This window comes from Odocoileus virginianus, chromosome 20, assembly GCF_023699985.2.
Source record: "Odocoileus virginianus isolate 20LAN1187 ecotype Illinois chromosome 20, Ovbor_1.2, whole genome shotgun sequence".
In the NCBI taxonomy this organism is placed as follows: Eukaryota; Metazoa; Chordata; class Mammalia; order Artiodactyla; family Cervidae; genus Odocoileus; species Odocoileus virginianus.
The window spans coordinates 48,830,188-48,841,684 of record NC_069693.1 but is presented as its reverse complement, the minus strand read 5'-3'; the positions used below and the strand labels follow the sequence as shown (position 1 = coordinate 48,841,684).

Genomic DNA, 11,497 nt, shown 5'->3' with positions numbered 1-11,497 from the left:
GATTCCCTCCTGTAAGATTCTGGCATTCCATTCTCCAGAAGGCTGCTTCTGAGTGTCATATGTTGCTTCCATAACCTGGAGAGACATTGATTCAGATCATTTCTCAGTCTTCAGTTCCATCTAGTGCTCTGAGAGTGAGTTCAAGTTGCTGTTTCATTTCAACTTCTTTACTATGTTGGTCTTCCTTTCTTCTTAACCGCTCCCTGATTTTTCATATAACGTATCAGCATTTCTTCTATTCTCTTCTTCTTGCTTTAAGGTCAATATTATTTCCATGAATTTCACATTCCACTGTGCTAACGACGCATTCTCCCCTCAAGCTGCCAAGCTCTCATTGCCACTCCACTTTCTGATGCCCTAACTGTGATTCACTTCTTTTCTCTCAGACAGTTCTTTCTGTAGCTCATGAACCTTATTTTCCAGTTTTTTAATTTCTCCTCTAAGTAGTTCACAGTGGCTTTTTTAAAGTTCTATTTATCTTTCACACGAAAGAATTGCATCCCGAATTTTCAGTAAGCTAACACAGTCTTATACCTCAAGCCCAGTGGTTCTACTTGCAACGTGGAATTCCTAAAGACATCGCCATCCTGGGAAGCACTTTCAGATGACTGAGTTAAGTCATTCAGGTAGCTCACGTCATTAATCTGTGCTTTGACCTGTGAATGGTTATTTTCATCTCCATCAGATTTTTCGTGTTCTTCCTCTCATGTCATTTCTAAGTCTAGTTCTGCTGACAAATCTTCTACTTCTCCACTTAATGGCTTTTTTTCCTCTTTGACCAGCAGCTCCAGATAAACGATCCACATACTTCTGTGGAAGTCTCTCAGAGATACTCTGGAATAATGCAGCAATTTTTAGATAAATGTCACTTCAGAACCCAAAGTGTAGGGTGGAAAAATCAGGATATTGTCATTATCCTCAAATTAAAAACAATTAGGAGCCCAGTGGCGGCGGGACCCACGCACTGGCCAAGCTCACCGCTGGCGCCTCGCAGCTTTCTCCAGGCGCCCCGCCGGCCCCATGTGGAGGGGGCCTGGGTTTGACTGGCCAGCTGCCGGCCCCTCAGGCCAGAGGACGACCGCCGCCCTCCCGGCTCACAGGGCCCCGGGGCCCCTGCGCGCCTTTCCCACTGACAGGGCCCGGTTGCGCGCTCACGCCCCCTGCGGTGCCTGTGCGGCTTGCCGCTCACACGCTCCCCGCTCACACGCACCCCTCCCGCTCCCCGCGGCCGGGTCACCGGCCACACCACCCCCGCCCCCCAGGCGCTGCTGGTGCTGGAAGCTCTCACGCCCCCTGCGCGCCGCAGATCCTCGCAGAGGCCCGGCCTAAGCTTTCCGCCAGGCGCCTGCTCCGTGTTCTGCGCAGAGGCCCTGGAGCCGGCTGGGAGCTGCCCCGCGCGGGCGAGGGAAGGCTGCCTGAGGCGGGGCCGTGGGGGCGGGGGCGGGCGGGTGCCTCCCGGGGCGCTGCTCTGGGGCCGCACAGCCGCGAGCGGGATGGCGGGTGTGCCTGTGGTTCCACTCCGTGGCTGTGGGCGGTGGCTTCCCGCGCGCGCGTGGGGGGGGGGGGGGGGGGGTCGGCGCCACTTCCTCAGTGACCCCCGCCGCCCCGCGACCTTGAAGCCGCTCCACATTGTTTCTTGTGCTTGTCTACTGAGGGCAGAGGCCTTGCCGGCACATAGTAGGTATTCAGTAAATATTTGTGGACTGGCTGGCTGGATGAGATAATGGTGCAGAATTTTTCTGTGGCCTCAGCAGCGTGCAGTGTGGGTGCATTTGCTGTCCCATGGCGCCCTCTGGTGGACGCGATGCTGACGCCAGGCTGAGGACTGACCCATTTCTCCTTTGCTTTCAGCATGGTTCCCAGCCCTGTGCTACCTGGGATCAGTAAAGGTTTAATTTGTTGTTTTCAGTTCCTTGTTATTCAAGACGTTATTACTATTACTGTTTTTAAACTCAGTGCTTTTTAAAATTTTAAAAATACCTGTATGTATTTGACTGCGCTGGGTCTTAGCCATGGCCCATGGAAATCTTTAGTTGTGGATACGGCTTATGGGATCTAATTCCCTGACCAGGGATTGAACATTGGGAGCACGGAGTCTCAGCCCCTGGAAAGTCCCTGAACTCAGTATTTTAAAAAGTAAAAACAGAGACGGATCTAGGTTAGAAAAAAGTGCTTTTATTCTAAACGTCTATGTGGACTCACTCCTTTCTTCCTCCCTCTGAGAACCTCGATGAAAGTCTGTTGGTCTATAAAATGGGTGCACTGTTATCAGCCTGGAAGTTCATAGGGAACATGTGATCTGGCCACAGAGGAAGGCACTTTGGAAACTGAAAATGTCAAAATCAGATCTTGGCGATCATCACCATATTTATCTACGTACTTGGAGCTTTTCTTGAAACTCAAGCAAGTTCTCCCAGCCTGGGGATGGTGCTGGTGTGTTGGAGGACTGGTTGCTGCCCGAGTCTGAGTTTCCTGGTGCCCAGGTGGACCTGTGGCTAGACTGCGTATGGAGCTTGGCTGTCCCATGCCGGGCCTGTCGGGGAGAGGACTTCAGGGCTGCTGCGCCTGTGTTGCAAGTAAGTCAGAGCTTCTGCCCCCGGAGGACCACGTCCCCTTCAGAGTGGGCCCAGCAGCACCTGGTGATCCGAAGATGTCTCCAGGCCTTCAGACAGACACGCCACTGGCCTCAGAGCAGGGCGACCCCTTCTTCGGGCTGGCTGGGGTAGGGAACTAGCAGAGCTGTTCCGAGACGGCAGGCCTGCGCGGGCCTCAGCAGAGCCCGGCAGCGGCCAGGCGGCGACTCTGAAGGAGCGCTCTCCTTTCCTGACGTGCTCCACATGGCATCCTCACGGAGGACAGCGCAGGGAGATGCACTGGAAGCAAAGTTAACCCTCAGACGTTTCGTTTGAACGTTGCTGCTTTAGCGATTTGAGGTCTCACATTGCCCCCACAAATTCCTCAAAACAAAGTATGTGCTGCTGGCACTTGCCTCTGCATTCCCCAGAGCAGTGATGACCAGAGTGATGACTGGCCACGCTTTCCCAAACACACCGTGGCACCCACCTCGGCTGGCGTCTTCTAGTGGATGCTGTTTCTTCGTGACTTAGTATGTTTATGATCCTGGGAATCGATCCCCCTCTTCTAGTCATGCAGCTTGCTGGCCATAGTTGCTCACAGTGCTCTCTTGTGATCTTCCTCTGGCATCGGTTATAATGTATAGTCTTTCATTTCTAGTTTTATCAAGTCTACACAGAGCTATAACTAATGTGGAGGTGGAGTCAGTGATCAAAAACCTCCCAATATAAAAGTCCAGGAAGAGATGGCTTCACTGGTGAATCCCAGCAAGCACTTAAGGGATTTTTAAAACTTTTTATTTCCAAGTACACTAAAAAATTAAGGAAGCTTTGGTGCATAGCTAAGTGAGACGAGGTGCATCAACTGAGAGTAAAATGAAAAATGTAGAAAAGGCGACCTGTGTGAGCATGACCTTGGTGCTGAATCACGCGTCTCAGGCGCTGTAGGGGCTCTGGACACTGCGGCCCGGGTGCGGCGTCCATGAGCCGAGGCAAAGCTGAGCACGGAGACACGCCCACAACCCCCTAAGAACCAGCCACTGGACAAACTGCTGGACAATGTCAGTTGGTGACTTTATTTCTTACAAAAGTTACATTGAAAGAAGAGGTTGAAAAGTCAAGTATACTTGATTTGCACATATTTGCCAAGTCTCACAGGATTCAACCACTTCGATAATTTTTATTGATAACCAGGATATACATATTAAAAGCCTCACACTGAAGCTCAGTACACACATCCAACCCCAGTGACGGATGTGCAAATGAGTGTGCAGAACAACCTCGGGAACTCCTGTCTCCTGTTTGTCCTCGGCTGTGACTCACCCCACCCCCACCCCCTTTTCTGCAGTGACTGAGCCCCCTCACCTCTGCCCTGCAGCCTGTTTCCCTTGGCTACATCTGCTGTCAGCCTGGATCAGGAATGGTGAAGCCCCAGTCAGGATAGAGGATGGGTTAATTCAAACAAAAGCAAAATGGCTCATGGGTGAGCAGAGAGGCGTGGAGACCAGGCAGGAGATGCCCACCCTTCTCAGCGTGGAAGGGGGCTCGGGACCCCAGACTGTGTCAGAGATGGTGGAATCCCGTAAAACATGGACAGACCAGGCAAGTTTAAGGCGAATCCCCAGGGTGGGGAGCTGTTTGCTTTCTGGCATAACTTTAAACTCTGCACCAAGGGTCCTATTTTATCACTTGTGATGTAGGTAGAGAAACAAACAAAATGATACCCCAAAAAAGTAAGAATTTAAAAAATCAAACCAGTTGTTGCCATCCTGAATACTGTCTGCAAACCAGGTCCACAGGGCTCCTGCCTCCAGGTCCCTTCCCCTTCTCAGGGCCTCACCTGCCTCCTGCAGGGTCAGCCGTGCAAGCCCGGGGCCACAGAGGGGCCGGTTCACGCTGCTCTGGCCGGAACCACATTGCGGTTCCAAAGCCCTGTCAGGCACTCCAGATTGTTCAAATAAACTGAAAACAGGAGGGAGGGCAACAGAGGACCACACAGGAGTGACTGTTCTTTGGATCTCGATACTCTCCAGTATGCAATACATTCATGTAAACCCCATGGGAGGGGACCCCGCACAGCTTGCCCCTCTTCCCTGAAACATTGGTTTCTAAAAAATAGCTTGTTTGCAGCACACCCCCATGACACGTTGCCTGAACAACACGGCCCACTTTAAAACACACGTGCACGCACACACACTGACACGCGAGGACTTGCTCATGGGGTCAGGGCCCACTGGCCCCAGGCCAGGAGCAACATACAGCCCTGCTGCTCCCGTAGCCCCCACGGGCTCCTGTGTCCAGACCCCTCTTGGACTGAGGGGGCCTGAAGAGTCCCAGGGCCACCGCCCGTGGCGTTCCTGTCCACTGGACTGGTTTTCTTCATGATTGAGGAAAGCAGCTCGGCACATAGGATTCTAACAACCCGTGTAACAGCCCACACAGCTTCCTACAAAACGCTGAGCGTGTTAACAGACTCCTGACTGTGCAGGGAGGGAATGACATCTGGCTTCTCCGTGCGGCCACATCCCTTCATTACTGGACAGTGACGTCACTCGTGGGGGAACCCTGCCGTCTGTGACCATGAACATGTGAAGCCCTGCTCACTGCGGGCCCCTGATCCACTCACCCTTGGGGTCACAGAGGAGCTGTTGATACCCTTTCCAACCCCAGATAATTTAAGTCCATGGACAAGTTCTGGAGTGACGAGAGGGCCTCACACTGAGAACTCTGGGGCCCCTTTCCTGGGTCTCGTCTGCAATCGCCTGAATCTGAAGCCGACGAAGGGGTTCATCCAGAGCAGCGAGGGGGGGCCTCCAAAGACGGACTTCATCCCTTCCCACCGCAGCCGCCGCTCCCACGTCGGCTTCTCACTCTTCAGCCTCTCGATCTCCTGGGAGAGAAAGAAAAGCAAGTGGGCGGCAGCAGCGGGAAAACCCTGGGCAGGTACTGAGCAGGAAGGCAGGTGAGCGGGGCCACCACCCGAACCACACGTCCTGGTGCCAGCCCTGCGGGCCCCTGTGGTCACAGCCGGGCTGTAGCCACTGGGCCAGACCACATCAGACAGAGCTGGGCAGGGGCCTCCCGGTGGTGCAAAGCTCAGGCAGCCCCGGGGTGTGAGGGGAGCCGGTCCTCTGGGCCAGGCACTGATCTTTCTGGGTCTTATAAATTTAAGAATCAAGTGCCTGCTAGAGGCCTTCAGCTGAAAGGCATGAATGTGATCCAGTCCCTGCGACTCACTCAGCTGCCGAGGGCGGGGTCTCTGAGAAACGGGGCATTTGCTGGCTCCACCTGCCTGGCTCTGTTGACTTTCAAATCAAAGGGACCCTTGAGCCCTGAGCTGTGCCCGGGGAGAGGGACACAGGCAGTGAAGCTGTCATGGTCCAGGGGCTACTCCACCCACCTCCTGGGGAACACCAGGCCCTTGCGTCCACTGCCCACCCACTCCGGTGCACTGAGGCCACACACACCCAGCAGAGGAGGGGCGTACCGTCTCGTCATTGCATATGGAGTGGATCTGGGTGCCGAACATCACCGCGGTGAAAGTGAAAAACAGCAGACCCTCAAGGCACAGGAAGATTAACAGGATGACAGTGACCGGAGGGGAGAAGTCACTGCACTCTGCGAACGAGAGGGGGCTGGCTGTGAGGCACGTTGGAGCACCCCCAGCGTCCTGAGCCGCAGGTGCGGGGGTCCAGCTTGCGGAAGGGCCCCCTCTGCGCCACTGTCCACAGAGAAGCGAGCTCGTTTCATTCACGGGCACACCTGCTGTCCACCCGGGGCAGAGGGTGGCCCTACCAGGCCAGTATTCACACCACCACGGCCTGGTCGGCAGATCTCAAATACCCTGTATTTCCCCAGGTTTCTGTTGAGACTGTATTCGTGTACTGAACTGTGTATTAAAACACAACTAAAGCCAGAAAAGATGGGAGTTGCCTGTGCCTACACTTGTGAGCAGGGCACACACACGAGTCCATGCCGCACGGCTTGTCCTGCCTCATCCGACGGCCCTCAATGATGCCTGGCCAGTGGCCAGAGCACACGCCAGGCCTGCGGGGATCATACAAATTTCCACCCAGTCTCAAAGGTCTGCAGGATACAAATGGAACTCAGCAGAAACTATCAGCTGACTAAGGAAGACCGAGTGTGTGTGTGTGTGTGTGTGTGTACACACACACACATATATATATATGGCGTCATCGTGCCAGGTAAACAGCAGTGTGAGAACTTTCCCACATTCTTCTCTTAAAATGCTCTGTTAATTCCTAAGACAACCGCGAGGATTTCTTCTGAAACTGGAGGCCTCTTCCTCCCTCTCTCCCCACCTCGGCACGAGCAAGAGGAGCCGCCCCCCAGGCCTACCTGTCCACTGTCCTCGGACACAGGCGATGAACTGCAGCCCACAGAGGACCAGCGCGTGCACGGATGCCAGAGCGATGTACATCTGCAGGGAGACACTAGTCAGCATGGTGCCAGGACCTGAGGGTGAGGACCCGTGTGTCCACTGCTACACCTCGGACTCAGTGAGGGTGTGGGAGGTGGGCAGTAGCAGTGAGGGAGCAGGGGACATGCCTCCTCGTGGTCACTCGGGACCAAGGATAGTAATAGCGCAGACTAATACACCACGGGGAAAACACGTTTTAGTGACAACTGAACAAGGTATCCAGGAGAGAGTTAAATCACAGTGGACACTTGGAGCAACACAGGCAACACACACTCATCTGCTGGGCGACTCCCCACCAGCGACAGCACAGTTGTAATCTGAACCCCAGAGAAGGGACTGCAGGTCTGATGTCAGAATAAACGTACACTCATTTCAGGTAAGACTGTAGATAAAGAATTAAGACTCAACACAAATCACTACATGAATAGTATCTTTACTCACAGTGAAGAGCACAAAAAATCTCTGATTCTTCTCTCCGACACAGTTGTTCACCCATGGGCAGTGATGGTCCATTTTCCGAATGCATCTTTTGCAAATGCTGAGGAGAAGTTAGATTTTCACTAATTTTGTGCTCTGAAGAAACACCACCCACTGAAAACAGCTCTGCTAAGAGGCCGCCCCGGGGGATCCTGCCCCAGGGAAGGTGGGTGCTCAGGATGTCCTTTCGAAGTGGTCCCAGCGGTGGGGGGTGGGGTGTTGCTCAGGCTGCCCTAAGGATGAGGGGTCCCTCCAGTGGTGGGTATTAAGACTGCCTGGAAATGGATACCCTGCTGTCAGTGGTGGGTGCTCAGCACCCCCCCCCCACCCCGGTCCGGGGCCCGTGGTACCCTTGGGGCAGAGCCGCCGTGCCTGCAGTGGTGGGCGCGCTCAGGGCACCCCCCCCCCCCACCCCGGCCCAGGGCCCGCGGTCCCCCTGGGGCAGAGCCGCCGTGCCTGCAGTGGTGGGCGCGCTCAGGGCACCCCCCCCACCCCGGCCCAGGGCCCGCGGTCCCCCTGGGGCAGAGCCGCCATGCCTGCAGTGGTGGGCGCGCTCAGGCTTGATGCAGCAGCACTTGGGGCACTTGTAGATCACTTCTCCGGGCTTCAGCTGCAGGCTCTCCATGTACTCTTTAGTAGCGTTTCCTTTGGGTACTGCCCCCTATGGTTTAATAACAATGTATTTTAGCTGGGAGGAATGAAGTTTTAAGGAAGAAAAGAACCCAGTAAATTTAGGAATTAGTCTTAGCATTTACAATGCTGTCCTTGCCACTTATATCAATGTGAAAAACAGCTATTATGTAACATAGGACCAGAAGTTTTGTTTTCATGAAAAACTGAGCTATAAAATGAACTAAAGTAGCACATTATCCTTCATGATTTGGTGAGTCACCTGGATTTTTCCAACTTCATGCAGGACACGCCAGAGGCTGGCTGTGTTTGCTCAGCCACTCTCCCTCCACCCTGGGCTCTGGGTAGGGTGTCCCTGATAAGCACACCCACAGGTTTCCTATCAGATGCAGCAGGGGGTGGCTGAACAAAACAGTCGGAAAAAGGACTTTATCTCGTGTTTTAAAGTTACATAATGCTTCCCTGCATACCTATCACAGCCTGGGGACTGTGGCCCTGGGCCCCTGACCCCCAGGTGTCCGGCCCCAGGGGTGGGAGTAGCTACCAGGCTCTCAAAGGGTGTCCACACAAGCCCGCAGCGCTGGGGAGTTGCAGAGGGCCGGGGAACCCGTGTGCTGGGTGGCCATGGGCCACAGGCTGCAGAGCGGAGGGCTTGCTCTCTGGGCGGTGGACACAGGCAGTGAAAATCATGTCTGGAAGATCATTCTGGACACCATGGCCGTGTGGACTGGGAGCAAGGCCTGGGTCTCGTTTCTGTGCCCCATGGGGCTTGTCCTTCACACAGAAATACGTGTTTCTGGAGAAGGAGCCCCACTAGGGAGGAGAGAGCAGGCGTGTGGGGACATCAAGGGCAGGGCAGAGATGGCAGGGCACCGCTATCAGCAGGAGTAAAGACAGTGCCCGCTGCTGGGGACGGAGGAGCCGAGCCCAGCTCTGCGTGGCCAGGCTGATACCACGTCTGCAAAGCCCAGCAGGCGCGTGTGAAGACCGAGGACCACTGGGCTCCAAGGCCTGCAGGAGCCGGGCAGGCTGCCCTATCGCCGGAAGGAAGTGATGTGGGGGAGGGTCACAGGTTACGTAAGAAGAAAGGGACCAGGTTTAGGAGTGCCACCCCTTCGTTCTCATGGACACACACTCGCTGCTCCACAGTAAGGCACGTGACCCCCACCCACCCACCCACCCAAGAGTGCTCCTCCGTGCTCAGAGGACAGATGTGCAGCCCAAGGCGGGGACGCTGCGGACCAGGTCGCCAGCCTGTGCCCAGGAACTTGATCCCCAAGGCCACAGGAGTGTGAGACCCTCTGGCCACAGCCGCTGGTGTCTCCCCAGCCCAGACCTGGCAGGAAAGCCCTGCGAGGGCGGGCACTCACAGGGTCGGTGAGCATGGTCCGCAGGTGAGACGACAGGGCGAGCACTGCCAGGCAGTTGAAGACCACCCCGTTGACCACGGAGTACCAGAAGTCCTTGGAGGGCAGCAGCATGACGAACGTGACCACGAAGTCCGCGTACACGACCAGCAGCCAGGTCAGCACGGCGCAGATCATGCCGCAGCCGTCGCGGATGAACCACACCCTGTCGGCCGCGTCAGCCTCGGCGGGAGAGGAGGCCGCGGAGTCATAGCTGTCATTCTCGCTCAGCAAAGGGTGGTGCTCGACATCCCGCAGCCGGTGCCCTGAGGATGGCATGGTTCCCTGCGGGAAGGCGGGAGGGGGCACGCCTCAGCAGGACGACGGCCAGACGCACACTGCGGGGCCCAGGCTCCAAGCCCAAGGGGACCAAGCCTGGTGGGCAGGTGACTCCTGCTGCTCATATCCACGCTGGCCCCCGGACGCGGAGCTCAGGGTTCTCACCCAACGGGTCTCCATCTCACCCTGCGTGTGCTCTCCCTTCCCCCAAGTTCTAACTCTGACGATGGGTGAGCATGTTTTTGAGGCAGGCTCCCATTTTAATCTCCATCTTCTTTATGTTGTTCCTAGAATGCCCTTCCTCCCTCATTCTTTTGACAGTTTCCCTCACTCACTGGTCTGTTCTTTTGACAACTCTCCCGCATTTCCTGGGAAATTACCTGACAGGCAAGAACATGTAGGGTCAGACATGCATTTTTCCTCATAAACATCCTGCTGTCTCTTTACCCCTATAACTCCTCTCATCTCATTTACAACCAGATGCAACAGCGTGAAGTTGGTCCCTCTCTCAGATCTGGCGAGTGGCCTGGTGATCGCCACACAAGCTTCCTAGTGGGTCATACACGTCCACCGAGGCTGAGAAAATCCTCTGGCCAGAATCCCACTGCTGCATAGCTACTCCTCAGGTAGGCAGCAGGCTGAGAAGTGGCACCCGGGTGCTGGACAGGGAGCAGAGCCATGTGTCCGGAGATGGAAGAGCCTTTCATCAGAGCACGGTTGTCTGGTCCAGAAATAGGGGCACAGATGGCAGCTCTGACTGCGAGGAAGAGTGATCGCACACACACCAACCTGGGTGGGGACCGTCCCAGAGGCACGATAGGGTCCCGCTGTGTCCCTCAGAGCCAGACGTGTAACACCGACCCGGAGGCAGAGGGAAGACAGTCTCATACCCCACAGTTACTTCCCAAGATGTTCAAGAAAGCAGTCCATGAACTCGGGGAGGCTGGGCTGCGCACACTGGGCTCTCTGTGACGGAGCGCAGGTGCCTTCCGCTGAGTCACAGCACCTACGCCGTGTCAGTTTAACAGGAAGGGAGGGGAGGAAGTGCAGAAACTGTTCCCTCAGGCTCAACTCAGCTACAGACACTGGGAACACGAGAGCACAGCAACGGGCGATGCGACCCCAGGTCGAGGGCGCAGCCTCACTCTGCAGCAGCACCACCTTCGAAAGGAATGCTCTGGACTTCGGTTTCCCGAGAGAAACCTGAAAGCATAGTGTGTTGACTGAAGGCCAAGCAGATATCGCATCATCGGTTTTCTACTTTCATGGCTAGTTTAATGGGATTTTGTCTACACCCCTGAACCTGTTTCTCCTCGTGTTAAAGCAAGCCTCACTTCCCAGAACACCAGGAGCAATGCTGCAGATCTCCACTGTTTAAGGGACAGCCATTCAAGCAAAACCTTTGCAGTGATGCAGACTGGAGAAACTACCCTCATTTTGTGACTCCTGCTGATAATCGGGGTCTTGCTCCAGAGACTCACTATGCTTTTAGGGTAGGTGGGCAGCAAACCAAAGACAGGAGGGGACTCTCAACCATCAACGGGTGCAAGTTAGTGCGAGCAGTTAGAGAGGAAACAGTGATTATATACCCAGGGAAACACTTACCTCACAAGTTATCACTAGACATCACTTGAATATTTTGTGCCTTTTCTTGAGGATCTTAAGGTGCATACTGTCCTATGTGATAGGAT

At 55.0% G+C, this 11,497-nt stretch overlaps 1 protein-coding gene across 1 annotated transcript; it reads right to left on the bottom strand.

The window, feature by feature from the left end:
* Positions 1–3,733: 3,733 nt before the first annotated feature.
* Positions 3,734–11,497, bottom strand: ZDHHC7 (zinc finger DHHC-type palmitoyltransferase 7). Its single transcript, XM_020910599.2, has 7 exons — positions 11,412–11,497; positions 9,492–9,812; positions 8,028–8,152; positions 7,456–7,552; positions 6,933–7,014; positions 6,061–6,191; positions 3,734–5,463 (listed from the first exon to the last, which is right to left on the bottom strand). The coding sequence occupies exons 2-7, from the start codon at positions 9,804–9,806 to the stop codon at positions 5,287–5,289; spliced, it is 927 nt and encodes a 308-aa protein (XP_020766258.1). The 5' UTR covers positions 9,807–9,812; positions 11,412–11,497; the 3' UTR covers positions 3,734–5,286.